At 39.0% G+C, this 22,137-nt stretch overlaps 1 protein-coding gene across 1 annotated transcript in view; it reads left to right on the plus strand.

Moving 5' to 3' along the window:
- LOC108576714 (protein sickie) overlaps window positions 1–22,137 on the plus strand; it is a 334,182-nt gene that overhangs the window by 88,095 nt on the left and 223,950 nt on the right. The window contains exon 5 of the mRNA XM_017939771.1: window positions 19,271–19,434. Within this exon, the coding sequence (XP_017795260.1) occupies window positions 19,271–19,434 (164 nt within the window). The remainder of the gene's footprint in view (window positions 1–19,270; window positions 19,435–22,137) is intronic.

The raw sequence follows: 22,137 nt of genomic DNA on the forward strand, positions 1-22,137 counted from the left end.
CGCGGTTTCTCCTCGTGCTGCCCCTTTCAAGCACTCGAGAGTCGGTCTTACAGTCTGTTTTTCAATTTTTCTTTTTTTTTAAATTTTTGGTAAGACCCTTATGTCGTCGATATCAAATTTTCTTGGATCTTTATTGAAATATATTTTGCTTTCAGCACGAACTTACGGGATGACATAATATCTGCCCCATAGAATGCTTGATAAGTATGTCAAATGAGTTAGAAAATAAATGTCTGTGGTGTATTGATTTGACAAAACGGGAATTTATATTTTATTCAAGATTGAATAAAATAGTTCTTCGTATTTTCTTTTTTTTTAATCAGGTCATTAGCGACGAATTTAAATTGATTTTCTCTTACATTGGGGTATCTTGATTTTGTAGTAAAGGTTGGTGTTTTGTAATTAATTAATTAATTAATATTTGTAAAAAATTAATCTCATACTTAATTGGCTGTCGTTTCGGTACGACGCAACGCTATCAGTTAGTATTTTAACTAAATTTAGTGCAGAAATTTATATTGCAAATCAGTGTTCGCTAATGTTGCGTATAAGAAGATTGCGAGGATAATTGGACCGAAATCGCGTGCTTAATCAGAAAACAATTAAGCATTCGGCCAAGAATTCCCGGAAGTTTGGTTCTGTGGCAGCTAAACCACATTCTGGCCGTCCTCAAACCGGATGCTCGGCGGAAAATATTCAAAGCGTCCGTGACAGTGTTGAACAAGAACCGAACATCTCTCTTCGTCATCGTGCTCAGGAATTGAATCCTTCAAGCACTGTTTTACACAATATTTTCACGACATATGTTGCGAAATTTCTTATCACGCCAAGTGTACAAGTTGGGTCTAGAAAACATATGGTTCCAACAGTGCGACATGTGATACGATACAACTTCTGAAACACATGTTTTCAGGCCGTTTGAACTCCAAAAGTGGCAGTATCGATTGGTCGCCCAAATCGCTAGACCTGACAGCCCCTGATATCTTTCTCTCGTATTCCTTAAAGAGCCTTCGCTGATAAATCGACAACAATTCGATAAATTAAAGGGAATACTCGCCAAGGAATTAACATTACCGCGCACACCTTCAGAAATGTCTCGAATTTATGTCGCGAATAGAAGTGGCCATCTGGAAAATATCGTTTTCCATATTTAACTCCCAAGCTTCGATAATTAATATACATAAAAAGATTCGCACCGTTTCATTTCTTTTAGAAGTTATTCAAAAATGAAATATGGGATTAATTTCTAGGACACCCTGTAATCCTGGCGTTGATCTTGAAATCTTCTGCACTCATAGAGGTTGCAGAGGTTACAGAAAGGTGGTTCCGTTTTCTTTATTAGATGTTCATGGGTTATTTTGGAATGGGCCACTTCTAAATCCAGTCATAATGGTTTTTTCTTTCCTGCTCACGTTGTAGTTAGGTATTGGTTGATAAAACTCTTCTACCATGTCCTAGGTTTTGGTTCTTTTAGTCCTGGTCCATAGTTTGTTCCATTCTTCTCTTACGTTAGTTTGTATTGTATTTGCGAGGTCTTCGTACGGGTTTCGTTTTTGGCATTCAATTGGTGGAAGAAATATTGCTTCTTTTGCAGTAGTATCAGCTTTCTGATTACCAGCTATGCCTTGGTAAGAGAGGACCCAGGTAAAGATTACGTGTTTGCTATTATCGGTAAGATCTGTGCATGTTTCTTGGATGGATTCTATGATTTCACATTTACTTTTCCTAGGATTATTTGTTGTTGAGGGGTTATATTAAATAAACAACTCGTGTGGAGTAAGGTAAATAATTACATTTTAGAAGACGTTCAGACAGATGTAGACAAGACGGGCGCACAATTAGAACTGCTTACAAAACGTGACAGTGTGCACTTTTGTACCTGGGGTGTTCGCAGGCATTCCCAAACCATATTTATCGGACGTGTCATAAACCTACCAATATTCTAGGATGTCGATTTTCCATGCAGTACTCATGAACCATTCTGCTTCAACATTTGTGACTTTAGTTACACTTGTAGAGTCCACGTAGATGATGTGGAATTGGAGGTTGTTTGTGCGTACGTTTTGGAGAGCTTCGAGAATTGCGTATGCTTTGGCTGTGAAGAGAGACGCAGCTTTGGCACAGCGTTGTTTAACCCTTTAACTGCGAACAGCGTCTATAGGCGCCGTTAATTTGTTTTAAACAACTGCCTGACAATACACAAACGCGTTTGCTTTTCGCGTGTTGGCATCATACGCTTCCTGCTCAGAGTGTTTTCCACAAAAATCGAATATAAATCGAATCTGTCACGGCTGTTGCAGCTAAACCACTGCACGATTGGTCCGTTTCGTTTCTGAACGCTCCGCGGTCAAAGGGTTAATAACCGTGTTGTCGGTGATGATGGTGAATCCTACTCTTTGATCTGTTTTTGATGCGTCAGTGTAAAATTTATTTTAGCGTAAATACTTATTGTTTAATACTAGAAATTTCGATTTGTGTTCTAGCCTATCTGTTTGATTTTCAAGAGAGTCTACAAGGTCTGTGTTAATTTCGGGGGGTTTATGGTCCACGGCGCTATTTTTCCGTGACTGCGTTCAGTAACTGGTGTTGTTATTATTTCGGGGTATATTCGAGTATTTAGTAATTCTGATGTGGAACGGTGCTGGTAGCTTTGACTTTATTATGTGCAAGTGTGAGTATCTGTCGGTAAATATATTGTTATAGGAGGGGTTGCTAGGAGTGGAGGGTATTTTGGTTGCTCAAGAGCTTTCTTCTTTGTCGAGTGTTTGTTTCTTTGGCTTTGAATAGTATGCCGCTAATTGGGCTTGTGCGATACCTTCCAGTAGCTAATCTTAGTGCTGTGTTTTGTAACGGTTCAATTAGTTTTAATGCACATTGGTTTGCTGTGTTGTATATTATTGAACCGTAGTCTGTTTTGGATCTAATCAGTGCCTGCTAGGTTTTTAAGATCATTTCTTCGTTTGCTCCCCAGTTGTTATTTCCTGAAGCTTCAATAATGTTCAGTCTTTGTGTGCATGTTTTCTTTAGTGGAATCCAGGATCGTCTTTTGTTGAAGATGAGTCCATGTAGTTTTTTTTATTTCATTATTTTCTATATAGAGTTTTGGTGGATTTTGGTGTTGTTTACGTTTCTTTGTAAATGTGACGTATTCAGTCTTTTTGGGGAGGGAATTTGAGACCGGATTTATTGGACCATTGCAGGCGATTATTTATGCTTAACTACAGTAATTCTGTAACTGTATTTAAGTTTTGTCCACTACAGTTTAGCGTGAGATCGTCTGCGAACAGGTTTGCTTGGACCAGGGGATTTATGTTTTTTTACAAAGTCATTTATTCCTATCAGGAACAGCGTAACGCTTGCGGTACCCCATTTTTGATAACAGCTGACTCAGAAAGGGTTCCATTCTAACTTAAATTGATTTTTAGTTTGGTGAAAGAGTCGATGATTCTTGGTCTTCGTATCGTATCGTATGTTTTTCGATCTCTAAGCATATTGTGGTAAGATATTCATTTTTTAGAAATGCATCACATATGCTAGTTTCAACATGGATCAGGACATTTGAGGTCGAACAATATTGGTGGAATCCACATTGGTTCGATGCCAGGATGGAGTTGAATGCTAGATTGTTTCTAGTAGCTTGCACATACAGTTTGTTAAAGCTATCGGTCGATAATTCTCTGATTCGAGCCACTCAGAAGCCAAAGTGACTAATTCCATCAGATTTCTTTTATTTGTGAAGAATTAAACACCAAGCACGTGCTTCGATACTAAAATTAGAAGAAAATCAAAAAGCGGAGCGAATCACTTTGGTTTCTGTGTGACTCGCTTATGTCTGTTTTTATTCGGCTTAAGTATAACATATCTAATCTATTTATCCGGAAATACTTGGCATATTTGCGTTCGATAGCGGGTGTTTTTTCTACTGTGGTTGAGGATAGGTAGTTACTTGTTTATTTCGCTATGGAGAGGAGTCGGTAGTTTGGGTTTTTTGGCATAAAAGTTTTTGTATCTGTTGTTGAATATGTAATTAAAGGTAGGGTTTGTGGCTTCTTGTACCAATTTTTCTATTGCGTTTTTAGGCTCTTTCCACTGCGCGCAATGATGAGGTCATCTGCGTGCAGGTCTTTTCTCACTGGGTTCTTGATCCTGTCCGCTACGTCGTTTATTCCACGTTAGAAACAACGTCACGCTAAGCACCGATTCCTGAGGTATTCCATTTTTTATTTCCGTAGGATCGGAAAGTGTGTCGTTGGTTCTTACTTGGATGGAAATTTAGCGCGGGACCTTAGATATTCGATTGGATAAGTGACTTGGTGATCTTAGGTTTCCATATGGTGTCGCACGCTTTCTCGACACCTAGTCAGATTGCCATAAGGTATTCGTTCTTTTGCAAGGCGTCGCATATATCTGTTCTTGTATTAGTTAAGACGTCTACGGTGGAGCAATATTGCCGGAATCCGTGTTGAAATGGAGTTAAGAGGTTGTTTACTCCCAAGAACCATTTAAGTCTTTTGTTTATTATTTTTTCGAGTAATTTGCGCATTGTGTTCGTAAGTGCTGTTGGTCGGTAGTTCTCCGGTTTACGTTTGTTTTCTTTTTCAAGTTTGGGTATTGGTACTATTACAGCTTTTTTCCAGTTATCAGGAAATACCCGACGAATCCATGTGCAGTTGAAAATCTTGAGTAGGTGGATTTTTCCGGATGTCGGGAGGCTTTTTAACAATCTGTTTGAAATTTCATCTGGTCCTGGCGAGGAGTCCTTTATTTAGTTCTTCCATGGTTATGATTAAATTTAGTGCGGGGTCTGTACTATTTTCATCCTGGTGCTTCAGTGCTTCTTGGATTTGGTTCTCGTGGTTCGCGGTATTCGCCAGGAAGTTTGACGAATGGTATCCCTCGAGTTTTGTTTGAATTTCTTGGCCAGGGTGTTGGCAATATTTTTTGGATTAGTTATCACTCTGTTCTCCTCTAATTCTAGGAATTGCCTCCGTTGATACACTCGATACTTTGCCACAGTTGTTTGATTTGACAGAGACGAGGCGTATGCTTCCCACGATTTCTTCTTGCTTTCCTCGATTGTCCTACGAGAAACAGCTCAAAGTTTTTTGAATTGAATTAAGTTTTCACTGGTAGGGTTTTTTTTCATGTGGTTAAATGCCTCATGGCTTTCTTTCAGTGCAGTCTTCATTCCTCCAAGGGGTAGTTCGTCTCGGCTTGGTGTATTTTCATTTTTCCTGGCGTAGGATTCTTCTGATTCCGTGAGTCTGATGCATTTTAGATTTCTTTCTGCAGCGTTGACGGTTGCAAGACTGTTGTACTCAGCTGTCTCATTTAGTTGTTCCATTTTTGGAGGCATCGTCGACCGGTTTGAAGGCGCTACACTAGCACGACAGGAGGCACCGATTACCACTAGCGCTGCTTTTTATTCACTTCGACTGTCACTCTGTGATTTGATGCACGCGGACGTCTTGACTCTACGGCTGATTGAGCGTGACTGTCTTCATATGTTGCCGCTTCTTTATTTCCTTTCTTATTTATTAGAATCCTAGTGAAATAAATGCACATCTGATCCAAAATCTAACTTGAACCATTGTAAATTTAACCCTCTATGGGCCGAATATTTTTCGTGACTGTAAAAGAATTTATGTAACGTAAAATTAGCAAATGTCTACCTATAAATGCAGAATAACAGTGAATTCAGCAATTTCGACAATTTTATCACAACGAATACATAGTGGGCCGAATATTTTTCGTGACTGTAAAAGAATTTATGTAACGTAAAATTAGCAAATGTCGACCTATAAATGCAGAATAACAGTGAATTCAGCAATTTCGACAATTTTATCACAACGAATACATATTGTAACTTTGAAGTAACAACGGTTATCAAGAAAGTTACTGGTTAATAAGGAGACATTGTACAACAAGACGTTTATGCCATTTGTTTAATAATATGAGAATCAATTTTGGTCAAGATAATGAGAAAAGCATAAGGAGAAGTTCTTATTTCTTAGTTGATACAGGTGCAGAAAACTGCACGAGACAGATAATTGAGCCACTCACAATCAGAAGCCAAAGTAACTAACTCCATCAGACTAAATTTATTAAATTGTTTTTTATTTATGAAGAATTAAGTATCAAGCACGTGCTTTGATACTAAAATTAAAAGAATATCAAAAAGTGGAGTTAATCACTTTGCCTTGCGAGTGGGGCTCAATTAAGTAATTTAGAAAATTTTCGGTTGTCCTTTGTAACCGGTGTAACACATAATTCTCTGTACGAGATTTATGTCCTCGGCTTGGTTCAGGATGGCTCTAAATTTGGCTCGCATTCACGGCTGACACACAATATCTCCTAATACCACGAATGAATTAGCCATTCACGTGAAGTATTCGAGTAACGTACTCGTTACGCGATCATTTTCTTAAATGCATTGCTGCCCGCTGGAAATTTATATTCCGACGATGTCCTATCTGTCTTGCGTTTGTTTAATTGCGAATAAATTACTACAGCAGATGAACAAGTGCCCATTATTTCTCAATGTGTAACGCATCCGTATTTATCTTTCGGTTTCAATCTTCTGATAATTACATTTCTTTGCAATTCGCGCGATAATCTTTCAATTTTGAAATTCACAACAGCTACGTTGTTGGATTCGATGGATTAGTTAAATTTTTTCAAGTAAGTTCTTGATATCTTAACACGTTCGTCGCCCAGCGTGAATCGGTCGAGTTTCTCGCGGGGCCCAAATCCGATAGTCGGAGCGCAAGAACGTAAACAGAGCGATTAGCTGGAATTTGTGTTCTATGTTACCAGAAGAAGAGACAAATTCTCGAACGCCAGGAAGCGAGAAAAAATGTAAAAAAGACTACAACATATTGTCCCAATTGTCGAAAATCTTTTATAAATTACTTGCGAAATCCTATTTAACTTGAATAAGAAGAACGTCACCCATACCTGGGTGCCCCCACGGAAGCATACCCGTCACCAGATATGGGTGACGTGGCGACGAACGTGTTAAAGGAGAAAAATGTGTTTATTCATTAACACGTTGACTGTCAAGCCTATTTCGAAGAAATCTGTTCTAGACGCCAACATTTTTTTTTTCAATTTACTGTATGTTAATTTTTATATTATGACTAATTTTAATTGCTGTTTTGCAAAAAAATGCTTTCGTCTCCAAATAGGATGTAACTTCTACCAGCCAAACTGCCAACTACGAGTTATCTCGTATCTTGGCAGTGAACGTGTCAAAGAAAAGAAACGAAATGAAACGGACTGTTGAATTCAATCTTAACACATTGGCGTCGGACGACGCACTGGTGCGTTTTTCGGGTTCTTTTACTTGGATACAGATGACACAGATGTGCGTCGTTGAGATTTTCACTAATTTTCATCTGTCTGAAAATAAATTTATAAAACACTGTAAATTGTTCAATTTCTCTTCAGAAATGCCATAACATGTTTCACGAATGAAATAAAATTTCTTTGAAAAATATCAATTAGTTATAGCAATTTTTCCCCAACGTAACGCGATTGAAAGAAACAGACACGAAATCACCCCGTACCCGTGTCAAGTGCCGCTCCAAACGCCCCGACGTGAATGTGTTAATAAGGGTATACAGTATGAAAAGGATTAAACTTTTGTATTATGCTAATTTTATGGAAGCAATCTCATGGGTATATATGCACGCGTCTAAACATACAGAGTCCTCTTAGGAGATTCTTAAGTTCGATGCTTTTTCATGCAGATTTTCAAGCGGCAACGTAGAAACGTTGTTTCTTTGTCCCTTCAGTTAAGTATATTTTCCTTCCACATAAAATACTTGAAAGAAGCAGGACACCTTTTAAAGACGTATTTCTATGTTCGAAGAATCGCTTCATTACCATACATTTTTGTTTAAAAAAGTTTTCGTGATATTTGAAATTCATAATACACGACAAACTAAACAAATCAAATTTCTATCGAAGTAAACAATCATTTTTTCTTTGTAGTAATACCTATAACGTTTTTATCTTTTACAAACCAACAATACGAAGATGATAAGAAAGTTTTGCCGGGCGTTGTTACCAGAAAATATTATCTGCCCAATCAGGGATCGTTCAGTCGTTCAAAAAAAGGTTTTCACGTAGTTTCCTCTTATCTTTCGTTGCATTAGTAAGAACTACGAATATAATTGAGCAGATAACTTAAATTACTGAAACAAATAATATTAAGGATACTTAAGTTAGACCAGGTTTACGATACGGACGCGACTCTGCTATTTTTGAGATTAAGGTTTGAATACGCGTTTAATGTTTTCGTTCGTTAATTATCCCTTATTGTCAGGAGGGCTCCAAACCTCTCATAAAAGCGGAGAATTTGGAGTTTTCCTTCGTGCATCTCAATAGCAATTGACGTATCATAAACCCGCGGGAGCCCAGGCACGTTCTCGCGAGCGAGCGGTATCGTTACCCTGGGTTTTTCCCAGGTGACGCGTACTTCACGCAAAACACCCCTTCCTTGAGGGTGAGTGGTTGGCGTTGGGCGGTGTCCAAGGCCCGAACGTGAGTGGGAGTCTTAGCCTCCGACCCAAAATTCACCCTCGTCAAGGGACCCAAATGCGACCAGGGAAGGGGAAATGCGAGGGCTGACCGGGGCGACGCGCCAACGAGACAAGCAGAACACAAAAAAGGTTAAGAGCAAAAAGTTCAGGCGATCACACAGTCGCTACATTTTTCAATCGATTCTCGACGACGTGTCAGAATTGAACAAAGAAATTTTATTCAATTTACAATGATAAATTTGTTTCGTAAATGTGTGTTACGTTCCGTTACCAGTTATTCGCTCGGACAATTTCGTGGGGTAGTAAATCCCTCTTACACTTTGTTAATACCCGTGGTTGTTACAATGAACTTTCGATGTTGTGCCGTCTGGATACTGGTTCGAAGGACCACCCAATATGATTGGGACTTGTAAATTGATCTATTTATATCGCGTGATGTTAGCTGGTTGCTCCTTGGTTCTCCTTGTTCGTGGTGGTTGAACGACTGACCCTCCAACGTCGCGTCTCGGACGTCCGTGAGAGGGATTTTTGTTGGGACACGCTGAGTGGTTAATGGTTAACAATTGCATTTGCCAATCAGCGTGTCTAATATCGTCTTTACCGCCCTTTCAGTGCGCCCTTAGCGCGCTGTCACCTTGGAAGGGCGGGAGACGATCACGAGGGATGGGCGGAAGGTCCCAAAAATCTGGAATTTCCTCCGGGTGACTCGGAGGCCGTTCGGAAATTCGTGGTTTATGGTATGTTCGTAGGTTATTGAGCGCGAGGGACACAAATTACTAAAAATCTAGCAAAGCAATTCTAGTGACCCTCGGGATGTAACGAGACCCGTGCAAGGAATAAACGAAAATCCTCAACTCAAAAATAACCGTTCCCGGTCGATCGTGCCATAAACCGTTTCTACAGAAAACCTAACACACTTGCTCGCGACGACGTATTGAGATGCAGACTTTTGTGAAATTAATAATATGTAAATAATAAAAAAAATTATCCGGTGGAACTTGTTTCTTTATCTTCATCTCTTGAAAAGTTGCATCCAGAAAATAAAACACAGTGGCGAAGATTATCAGAAAGGATTTTCCGTAACGTTTCGTCTCATTTACATAAAATTCCGAATTTTTCGGTTGAAAGGAGGTTTCCCTTGTTGACAATTAGCAGAACCTGCGTTTGAGATCGGCCGACCAGTCTTTATCCACGGTTATCAATGCAAGGTGCAGAACTATGCACGTAAGCGGCGCTCTACAGTACGTTACAACCAGCAGAAGGAAGAGGAGAGTTTATAACGGCCCTGGATTCTCTCTCGGTGTACATCTGCCTAAGCTCATGAGGTTATATAGGTTGAACTCGGTCAGGTAAAAGCTACGCTAGATGCCTATCGACACCGAGGCATCCGACGACATTCCTTCTAATTGCTTCGGAACTAGCCAGCTCGATCCGCAGGATTTTTCAAATCGGTCCACCAATTAGATCCAGCCTCGAAGATACGACCGGCTATTGGCATGGGCTTATGCATCGTTCGCGCTTTCACAGAGCCTGTTTGTGGCAACTGCACGCCTCTCCAGGCTACTCGTTTCGTTCGAGTAAAACCGTAATTTTGCACGTTGTTCCGTCCTCAAGACCTGTCATTTATCGCCGTTAAGTTGTTAACGACACTTGATTCTTTTTTATCGACAATCGACTGTCACCGACGACTACGAAGCGAGCCTTAAAAGTTGCTCGTCCACCGGCAAATTGAAAATATCGTTTGCTCGACGGGTTTTCAATACTTAGGGCCACCACTCGCCATAAGGCGCATTAGGCGCAAGTTGGGGCCGAATTTTAAAACCTTACCTCTCGTGAGCAGCAATGTAAAATGCAGCCTCGTGTTATAGTTGCTAAATAAAATACTGTGGGATTTTGTTGATTACTTTTTATGTGTATGAAATGAAAAGTACTGTTCACTAATATCATCTTTATTTGTCACAGAAAATGTAATTCGCTCTCCTAATATTCACGGTTCGATGCTGCTCGTTCGCTGGTCAAACACACACCCCTCTACTTTTTATCGAACACACACACGTCGCGATCGGCTTGACAACCCATGTTATCGTCTAAACATAAACAAATGCGCCACGCACGATCGTCTTTCATTCGTTCTTCCTTTCCAGGCCATTCACACCAACTCTCTCCCCATCTCTCCCTCTTTCATACCAAAAACCCCACAATACTTATTTTTAAATATTAAATTCATAACGTGAAAACGGAAACGCCGTTGTTCGTCAAGAGGTTGACATCAACGGGAATTAGGAAAAACTAGAAAAGAATGTGTATGAATTTGATTAACCGAAATAGATTTGTTCTTTTGAGGCCTCGTAATGATGTCGCGCCTAGGGCTTCCAAAAGTATAGATGAGATTGTTCAACACTGGTGTTAGGTATTGGAGAAAAGTTCGTGTGGATTTATAGTGTAGAATTCAAGTAATCTGAGTTTTACTTAACTCTGATTAATCTTATTCAACAAAGCTACTTGCTCCTATAACTCATTCCCAACGCTCCGTAAGCTTACACATTCTGTTAATATAAAAATACTGAGTTTTACCTGCAAGAGATGGATCTCGACATCATTCTTAAAGTGTTTATTTGCGAATAAGTTTGACATAGACGGAAATAAGTGACAGCTATAAGAAAACAGGTCTGGACTATGAGGAGGATGTGATACAACTTTTCATCCGACATCCTTTATTTTTTGACGAGTCAGAGAAGGCTGTGCTGCAAACGAAGCACATTCTTCCTGTTAACAGGTCCTAATTGAATTTTTACGATTTTGAAATGGACTTCAGTGACCAACTGAATAGATAAAACCTTGCGTCGATTCCAACCTTATGCGTTAGATTTGTGAACTACTGCAAGGAATTCGGCTTGAGTTTATCGTTGATAACAAAGCCGCACGAATTTTGTCCCGGTAGTTAACACGAAGAATATCTGGTTAAAATTTCGTTTCAATATCTGTTACAGTTTTTGAGAAAAAGGTACATAAACTTTGACAATGTTAGCTTTCGGGTAAGAACATTATTATTACTCCTTTTTTCCATTAATTTTGTCCGTGTTTACAAATTTTCGTTGAACGAGAAATTGTAATTTCCTTATTGAAGTAGGTATATAAAACAATTCCTGAAAAAGGTGAAAGTTACACGACAATTTGGAAGAAAGGAAAGGTATGTTCGTAATTTCTGGACATATAGTCATACGAAAAAATATTATAGAACATTTCCTATTGTGATTTTCATAAGTTGTGTCATTTTCAACGACAAATTCCGAAGAATAACATACATTTTCTTTACAAAAGGTGAAATTTTGTTTTCCCCTTGAAACATATTTAACCCTTTGCGGTCCAACTAGTGTGGGTCGTCCTTAGAAGGACTCAGGGTGCCTCAGTTTATTAGCTTACACCCCTATCAGACCAGGTTTCTACTTTCCATCGAAACCACCAAACGAAGAACAAGCCGGAGAACGAGCGAGGACGCCCGACCATGCTTGAACCCCAAAACTTGGCGGTAAGGATTTTTGGTGTTGGACTTTTACAATTTCTAGACGTTAGTAAGGATGGAACTAACGTCTGTGTGAAATTTCAGCCCGAAACCCTTTGCGGTCCAAATACTCCAGTTAGTCAGCACTCTTTTGGTCACTCTCGGGCAGTACCATGTAGTTTCCCCTTATCTCAATATTTCAGCGTAATATTAGTTCTAAAACACTAAGTTTCAGTATAATATTAATGTATAAAAAATGGTTTATTATCGCGTATAATTTATAATTTATCACTGTACAATATCTGAAGGCGAAAATTCCTAAGTCGAGTCTGACTCGTCGTAGGGCCGCAAAGGGTTAATAATTTTCATTTCTTTTTCTTTTCTCTTGTGACAGATCTTGATCAGAAACTGTTAATCTCTTATTAACCCATTTTGCAAAATCTCAATGTTTAGAAAAGCTTCGTTGACAGTGATTGAACAAAATTCCAGCATTGACTCCGGTAGTTGTGAAATTGTTTCACTTGCTACTTCATCGAGTGATTGTGATAGCCAGTTCGCTGTGTCAGCAAACAGATTACAATACAAAAAAATTGTCTCTCGTGAATGAAAGGGGTACGATGTATTCAGCTGAAAATAAAACTAAATAATATGATGTCAAGACGAAAACAGCATAAGATTGTTGAGGACCGGAAGATGTACACTCCCGTTCATAAGTATTAAGACACTTATCGAGTGTGAAGCAAACCTAAACAGTCACTGCAAAATTATTAAGATCCTGAAAAAGATGGTGTCTGAAATTTCGTAGTACAACTAGGATAATAAAACTTCTAAAAATCTTTTGATTGATTATGCCGCACCAAACATTGACACGAAATTGAACTTGAAAATGAGTTTTGTTGCAGGTTGTTGAACTTGTCTTATGAAAAAAATTCATGGTATCGTCATTGCGCGAAAATCATTGTAAATTTAAAGAAATCTATTCAAGACATCGTGTTGCGTATAAAGAGTAATGAAAATTAATCCTCTTTTATTTTTCCTACAAATTTATCACTTACGAGAAAAATGTTGAAAAGTGCATAGTGTGAACTGTGCATTTTTACCGATGTACGATACTAATTTTCACGAAGAAATGTAATTTAAATTGTATAATGCTTTCTGTACGAACATAATAGGTGTCCTAATGCCTAATACTTATCAACGGCAGTGTACACTCGTTAATAAGTAGTGTCATTTGTAAGTGTTTGCGATTCGAAAGACTAAGTTTCGTGTAATAATGTGAACAACATATAATGTTTCAATTATAAGGCAATTATACGGTTTTGATAGCTTTAGAAAAAGTGTATGGATCTAAATATTGTTAATAGTAACTTTAATGCTATTAATATTACTATTATCGATGCAATTGATATTATTACATCTTTTAATATTAATATTCATTTTTTTTTTCAAATGGTTTTGGTAACGAACAAAAGGAGCCTAAAGGTTAGTAACGGCTCGAGAGGAAAATCAATGTGCTTGTACTAGAGGAAATGAGCAAACGTATGCGTTGAAGTAGCAAAGTGTGCAACGGTTCTTTCACCACGAACTATGGAATATCTACCGTAAAAATAGACTCTTATCGCATCGCATTTTGACTCAATACCAAACTCGAAACCAATTAAACCTTTTCCACCAAGACAGATTTATCCGGGAGATAAATTCTTGGGAATTCTGTGTGTGCGTGAGGTATGTAAACGTTATGAATTATAATATACAGGCTAGAGCAAAAACTCTGTTCACGTGGAATATTTTCCTTATTTGCAGTAATATGGAGAAATGTTGTATACAAAACTTGCACGATTTGGAGACGAACATAATTTTACGTGAGTTGAGTCCTAGAGGAGATTTAATTTATTTGTTTTTAAAATGAAATTCTATGTTTTTTTTTATCACTGTGTGATAACCGTTGTCGTGGCGATTTCAGCATAGGCCAAAGCAGCTCAGCAAGTTGCCTGTAGGGCAGTGGTCATACTAGCTTGAGTACACAGCGATATTCGGGCAGTAAGCCACGTCTTCTCGTATGAATACAGCAATGATCACCTGGCCTAAGAATGAGAGCTATGCTTCGACGATAGAGCGTACACTTCCACCGCAACCGTTGCTTCCCACTTCACTTTAATGACTGTCGATGTCACTTACTCCTAGCTTTGTCCACAGCACTACTCGAGAGCTCTGTTACAGACCGTTTTTACCTCAGCGTTGTTTCCTTTGTTCGAGGGATACCTTTTCGTCGATATAAAAATCGTTAACAGTGGAACGACCGGCTGGGTCAAAATGGACCCATCGGCGAATTTTTATTCAACCCTCGGAAGGCGAATGGTTTTAGGCGGACGCGGGAGACGAACGCAGGGTCATTTTGACCCATAGCAAAATTTCTATCGTACAAGGGTTTCAAGAAGGAAAGGGACTATATATATATATATATTTGATATTTTTCTTAGTTATTTCGTATCGACACAAATAGAAGTATACATACAGAAAATAAAGTTGGAAAGTTATAAACGATCATCTTCACTTTTCCTGGAAAGTTGCCAATGGGTCCATTTTGACCCGGTCGGCTGTTCTAGTGTTAATCGTGTGCTTTCGTCGTGTTCTTTGGATGTTTTCGTACGTTGTACCATCAGTTCAGACGACACCTCGTACGCAAGGCACCCGAGCAGGCTTGATTTGATTTCAGTCGTCGAGAAACCGGGAAATTTTCGAAAGTGGGTGTACGAGACCGAGGTGCAAAGGGAATGCTCGAAGTAGCAGGGATGAGAAATCGGATATTGATCCTCGAGGCCCTCCCGTCAGATATGGAAGCCAGAAGCTTGAGTAATTAACAGAAGCTTCTTCCCCCGCGTTGTATCCACGGGTACCGGTGCATATTTGTATATGTGCATGTATCTGCATTAATTATCTCCGATGTGACCATATCGCGCGAATACACACGGCACAATCAACGATACGCGCGTGTGTGGACAGCTACGCACGGACGTAGTATATGAAACTCTTTCCGCTTGATACATGATTTGCCCTAATAATGCGTGTACAGCTAAAAGAGCGCTGTATCAACCCGATAAAGAGATTTGTAATTAATTGCATTCATTTAAGCATATAATGACTCGCTTGTGCTGCCTCGTATCTCGTATGGCGAAGCTTGAGGTCACGCCATTTCACTGATAATTACAGCTAATTGATAATATTTATAGCAACCTTTTACGCATTTCAGTGTATCGGAGTGTAAAACAGGTGTTACGAGAACGAATGGTATTCAATACAGCAAGTATCGAAGCTTACGTTGGGCTGTCTGATAGAAAATATAGCGAATTTATATAAAAAAAATAGCAACAACCGTGGAATCTTCTCTGCTCCTCCACTCATGTAAGAAGCATTCACATCGTATTATGTTCGCCATAACATTTTCTCATGCTATCACAAATAACAGAAATATTCCACGTGGATAAAGTTTTTGCCCCGCTCTGTATAAAAAATAGTATCAATTTTACAGAAGTTAATCTGAAGGGAAATCGCTGAAAAAAAAATTTTGATTTCAATGAAACTTGATGTGTACCAAGTCAGGATAGAGTGTGCGTAGCGTGATTGTTCTGCTGACTAGAATTTAGTTCGCTTCGAACAAGAGGCCAGAACACACTTTTTCATTTTCACTTGAGAATAAATAAAATTATTAACAAAATTAGAGGTTTGCTGAGCACTCTAGGCAACTGTGCTGCGAACTGATTAGACAGCCGCCTCTCTGTGTGATACCGCATTTGTTTTACTTGATTTGTTCTCTCAGTCAGCTGAATACCCTGTTAACTTAAACTTGCTCGTTATGTTCTTACCCTAAGCCGTGTCCAGTAGGATATGTTTCCCAACGTTTCGCCAGCATTCTAGCTACCTTCATCAGGAGTCTGAGGACGCACTGATAATAGTGTACGTCACCAGTACGTTATCAGTGCGTCCTCAGACTCCTAATGAAGCTAGTTGCTATGCTGGCGAAACGTTGGGAAACATATCCTGCACAAGACTTACACTCGAAACCCTCGAACAGTATAAACTGTATCATACCGGGCTGTGAAATCCTCAAAACTCTCGTAACTTTGTACAAGTTGACGTGTTCAATGTGTTCTATTTTATTCGATTTACATTGCGGTTCTAGTGGAATAAGAGTAGGGCATTGGTGCAAGGCGTTTAAAGACATTATTATATGCCGATTAGAAAGAGATACTCTCTATGTTGTGTTCTTGAACATACACATTTGTCATTTGGAAACTAATATCACAAAGTGATCCAATTAAATTCGAATTTAGCTTCGTTACATTCGACTATCATACTTCATTTAAGCCTCTTAGGGAGCTTTCGAAGTTCGTCCTATACCTCGTTAGGTTTGCAATATTGAACGGTGAAACGTAGTCCGTGAAAGGGCTTTACAGATGCAAACTTACTCTCGATATTTCATTCTCGGTGTTATAAGCTTAATAACGTTTTTCGCGGCGTACCGCCACTCGGAAAAAACGCCGTTCTCTCTTGCAAACGACGGGTACAGACATCGTAAAGAGGATATTTGCAGCCGAGGCACGTTACATATCGCCATATTAATATGTCGTTTAGTTGCAAGTCGACAGAAATTGCGAAACGTAGGTCCAATGTCGTTGCTACTCGCAACACCAACTGGGGACATTAATTTCCGATATAGCTGTTGTAAATATTCGCGAAACGCACTATCCTGGCAGCCTCTTCCTTGCGAGATTAAGACACGTTCTCCCTTTACTTGACGCCAACCCACTGTGCTGTCGTCTGCTCAACTTACGGAAAACATCAATTTTTTATCGAACGTTCTTTTATCATCACCAATTTGTCACGATGCTGTCTTGAATGATTCCGCGACAAAGGAACCTTCGTGAATCTCGATCGGCCCGTATTTCTGTTGCCTCGCAAGAAATCGCGACGAACCCTCGCGGATTATCTTGGCCGCCAAACCGATGTACCGGTCCTCTCGCGCGTACCGTACCCCCCGTGAAGAGGTCACGTGCGCGGTGGAAAGTCACGACCGATGTACCGGTCCTCTCGCGCGTACCTACCCCCCGTGAAGAGGTCACGTGCGCGGTGGAAAGTCACGCGGCAACCCCTGAGAAAAACCCAAAAATAGGGTTTTTCTAATGTTAAGCAACAATCCCCTTCCCTTGGAAAGAGCTGCGTCCCACCTAAACAACCTCCTCCAATGAGGAGTCAGCGCCTACAACCCCCAGAAGAAATCGGCCACCAATCAGCAACTGGCCGAGCGGATAAAACTAAGGAAACGAGGCAGAAGTGCGTCCCTTTTTTGGAGGTCTTGTCTCGTGGTGACATCACTTGAAGTATCACTCTGTTGCAAATAAAACTAGCTCTTAACATTTCACACTGAATAAATCAAGGTGTGATTAAACTCGCGTACCGGTTCGGCAATTAAGCATCGAACATTACGTGTTAAAGGCGCTTTCTGATTTTTTTGTTCGATTCTAATCTGTTAATTGTCGTCATTTCTCACATAAAAACGATATATTGCACAAATGCTTTTTCTGAAAGTGGTTTAAGTCCACTTAGCTAGAAAAACCTCGTTTTGCTTTAACAATATTAATAATTATCATCATTTCGCCAACATTTTTTAATTAATTCAAACGCAAACCTTTCAACATCTCAATATAAGAATGAAAGGACTTACATCACGTTTACTGTACGTTGTAACTTACAACAAATGGAGAACGCGGTGATGTGAAGCAAGGGATTAACGGAAATTTTTATCCGCGAAATTTTAGTAAACATGTAACCAAATCGAGTGAGAAAAACTGATGCTTTTGTTTGAAAAGCGAAGGTGACGAGAGGAGAGCAACAGTAGTACAACAAGAAAGGAAAGAACGGAAGTGAGGAAAAAAAAAGGATACTCCACGAGGGCGTTAACGTTGCTCAAAGAAAATACTGGTAAACGAGAACACGAGGGGGAAGAGGCTCGTTGGTGGTCGTTTCGTGTTCATGCCACACACCGTTTCTTTCTATGGAATTCTTCCTTCCCCATCAATCGTCCTCGCACATTTCTTTCGTCGTAGCGAAGGGTGCCGTGCGCAGGACATCTTTGTGTTGCTTGGAGGCGCGAAAACTGATTGACGATGCGACCAAAATATCGGTAACGAAGCTGGTTTAAATAATAACGTTCTCTATATCAAACCGTTAAAATCCAGATAGCTCCAATGGGAAGCTAAATGGGACGGACGATTTCCCGTGTGATAGAGAGAGAGAGAGAGCAAAATTTGTTTCCTTCATTATTTAATAATAAAGGAGATAAATAAAAGAAATAAAATCGAAACTGCAATGGGAACTTATTCCTCGTCCACGATATTTCCCAAATCTGTTACCAACAGCTTTTCACACTTTTCGATCATTGCAGTCCAATGTAGACGGAAAAGTCTTCAATAATTTTGAAGCCGTAGGTAGTGCAATAAGTTATTTTTTTCATGATAAATCTGAAGATCTTTATGAAAGAGACATATAGCAACTTTCACATAAATGGCGAACTGTTATAAATAACGATGGAAAATACAGTGTATTCCGGTTAATTAGGGCGCCGGTTAAGCGGGTCCGCCGTTTATTTGGGACAGATACCGAAGAACGGAATATAAGCACATTACACAATATATGCGTTTATTTACTTATTTTTGATTACTTATCAATGTTATTTTGTTACTTATTGTTAGCTTTGTTTGCATGCTTAAACACACATTTGTATTCAAGATCGAATATTACATACGTTTTTCAATAAATCGTTTTTGGCTTCATTTTTCACGTTCAGATTTTGCCTGTTGAAATTCGCTTTTTTTGGGACAGCCGCTTAATTGGGACAAATTAGTCCGGTCCCAATGTGTCCCGATTAACCGGAATCCACTGTATATAGTTCGAAGTAAGTACAAGCTGTTTTGAAAAATCGAATTATGCAGCAACCTAAGAACATCTGTTCTGTATAATCTTATAGAGCTTTATTTACTTCGAAAAATTGTGTATTGTTGCGAGGAGACATAGATCGAAAAGAAAGTGATATTCGAAATACAAAAAGACAAAGCTGCGATAGTAGTTCGATTACTGTTTCAGCGAGGCGAGAAATGGTATCAGTGTGAATGACAGTATCGATTCTATTCGGGCTTAGCATTTTAATTTCATCTCTTTGTTGCAGATTACCGTCTCCGTACAATAAGCAGGCGGTTGTTGGCGGTGCAGGGTGCGGTCCTGGCGGTGGATCGACAAGTATACCTTTGCCTGCCACCGTAGCTGCCACCAGGAGGTGTCCTCCAGACAAGGTTCGACCGGCTCCAACGCCAACGCATCAGTCACAGCTTGGTGAGTTTTCCCTTCCTTTTCCCCTGCAATAGTGATTTTAAAATGTGTCGATAGGTTACGCGTGAGCCATTCCACGTGAAAATGCACAAACTTCAGTCATAGGTACCGATTTTTCTCAAACCGACGGAATCTGCTGATAATCTCTCGTGATTTAACCCTTGTGCAGGCAACCAAAATGTTCACGGTTGTTTCGAGCTTTATTATTTAAAATTGTTTGCATAAAGTTTTATTTCGGAAACGTATATCGACGCAAAAATGCCCAAAAAGTGATTTTACTGTACCCTGTGTGTTTAATATTTTAGGTTTTTATCTCGAACAGTTGTTGAGATATTTAATGTTAGTGTTTTGACAAATTGAACGAAATGAACTAGCGACTCACCATTTCGGTATTAATATTTCGGTTCTGCTTAAGAGGGTGCACCACCCTGAGGCATCTAAAAATAGGTGAAGCTTGGGAATTTTTTTCATGGGAAACTACCGAATGAAAAGTTTCAATTTTTCTCAGAGCTATATAGATGTAGCTTTCAGCTTTTTTCTCCAATTTTTAAAAACTAAAAATGTTATAAAATGGAGAAGTTATTGTGAAACTTCTTCTATTAGAGCATCAAATACTGGCCGCCATCGCCGGTAAGGATTAGAACGTCTGAAATAAAAGATTCTTCTTGATTTATAAATAAAAATGTATTAACCTATAACATAGCTTGTCATTTTCTCGATATTTCAGTTATTTAATTTTTTAAAAACGTTTAAAGTTATTTTTCTTTCGGTAAATATAGGGTTTTCTTTTTCAAACCACCATTTATGTAATAATTAGAATTTTTGAAAAATTTACTTTCTACTTGCGCCCACTTCAAAGTTTAAGAATGCTCTGTCCAAACGTGTACACGAAATTTTATTTATTATCAAAAAATGTAGCAATTCGTGATGTTAAAATTTCAAATGCCGATTTGATGCTCCCAACCTCAGATCAATTTGAACGAAATACCATTCGATTCCATGAAGTTTTTTCTATAGAATGCGCCGTTCAAATAGTTGGGGAGATTGTGGGAAAATTGAAGCAAAAAGATGATGTTTACCACAGTGCATGCTGTTCACTGCTCTGGAAGCGCCCAGCGCCAGTCAAATACACAGGGTGAGACAGGACGCGTGGAACAACCGAGCTGGGGGTGATGCTACATGTAAAAATAAACCGAAAATGAAGAATAACATTTTTTCGTTCGAAGCCTCGTTTTCGAGAAAATCGAGTTTGAATATCTATCGTGTACGCGTGCATTTAACTATCTCTGGGCTTCATGTTCTTACTAATAAGCAGTGATAATGCCATGACAAGTACATTACCGAATGAACTAATTCAACGTGACCTTTACAAATTTTTACACTTCGAATCAAGTTTTGGCGCTTTAATTGTTCGAAAGCCTGTAGAACTTCTCCTTCGAGCTGCAGGAGATTTACGTTGTTTCTTCGCGAAATGTGACATTACCTCCCTTTATCGACATAAATATGCAAACAGAAGTTTGTAGAAAATCTTTAAATTCAATTTTCTCGAAAACTAAGCTTCTTACGAAAAAATGTTATTCTTCATTTTCGGTTTATTTTTACGTGTAGAATCACCCCCTGCCCGGTTGTACCACGCGTCCAGCCTCACCCTGTTTAGTTGCTGCGCGTTCGCATTTCGTACGGTGTATCAGTTCCCTAAGATAAATACTTTAATTGACACGCTTCCAGAATTTTCGTTTTTAACGTCAAACTGAAGTATAGTGATATTGTTCAAATAAATAAAAATAATTAGAGGTGGAATGGGGCTTGCGATATTTCTAGATCGCGGAAGGTAACCTGCCTTTTCTGAAACTCTCGTTCTGCAAAGAAAGAAGTTAAAAGACAATCTTAGATTTGCGCTAAATTATGTAAGTATTACAGTGGCAATATGTCAGCGTAACTAATATATTAAATTACGAAGTTTGAATGTACCTGAAACGACTTCGGGGATATTTATGGATCCCATGGGATTTAGGATGGCCGTCGGTATTACCATCACGTGATTCACCCTGGATGTTAAATACTTCATTACAAATACTAAGTGTATTTCGTTAAAATAAGTTCCGACTAATATTAAAATTGAATGATAGAAAAGTTGTAGCACCTTGCAAACATCTCTACTGTCTTAGAAAATTATTCTTCAGGTGTTTATTTAACGATTATTTGGAGCGAGCAGTGTCACATAAGAGTATCTTAAATTAGGAATAAATTAGGTCTGGTCCGGACCCTGTCCGCCTTATTTGTAATATAAATTAGAATTGATGAAAAATCAATTACAAATGAATTACACGAAAGATAGAATATAAATTAGAATTGATGAGTAACTTACAAATTATTCTAACCACACACTCTGAACACGAATATCGGTAATTACACGAAAAATGGGACTATAATAGTTTGCATAAAGGGAACGAACGTTTCGGTGGTATTAGAAGTGAAATTATCGTTGTGAGAAAAAAATTGCGAGACTTGATGCATTGTGAAAAATATTCGAGATAAAGAAAATTAAGGGAAAAGTGAAAAGCCAAGATAGGCTACGAATAGAGGTGATATTACTTTTTTTTTTTTGCCAAATTCTCCCTCTTTCCTTTGTACCAAATGCTTCCAACGAAAAATCATTAGCGAGTAGTAGTAATACTCCGCTATGATCTTTTAGTGGCTGTATTT

This window comes from Habropoda laboriosa, unplaced genomic scaffold, assembly GCF_001263275.1.
Source record: "Habropoda laboriosa isolate 0110345459 unplaced genomic scaffold, ASM126327v1 scaffold423, whole genome shotgun sequence".
Classification (NCBI taxonomy): Eukaryota; Metazoa; Arthropoda; class Insecta; order Hymenoptera; family Apidae; genus Habropoda; species Habropoda laboriosa.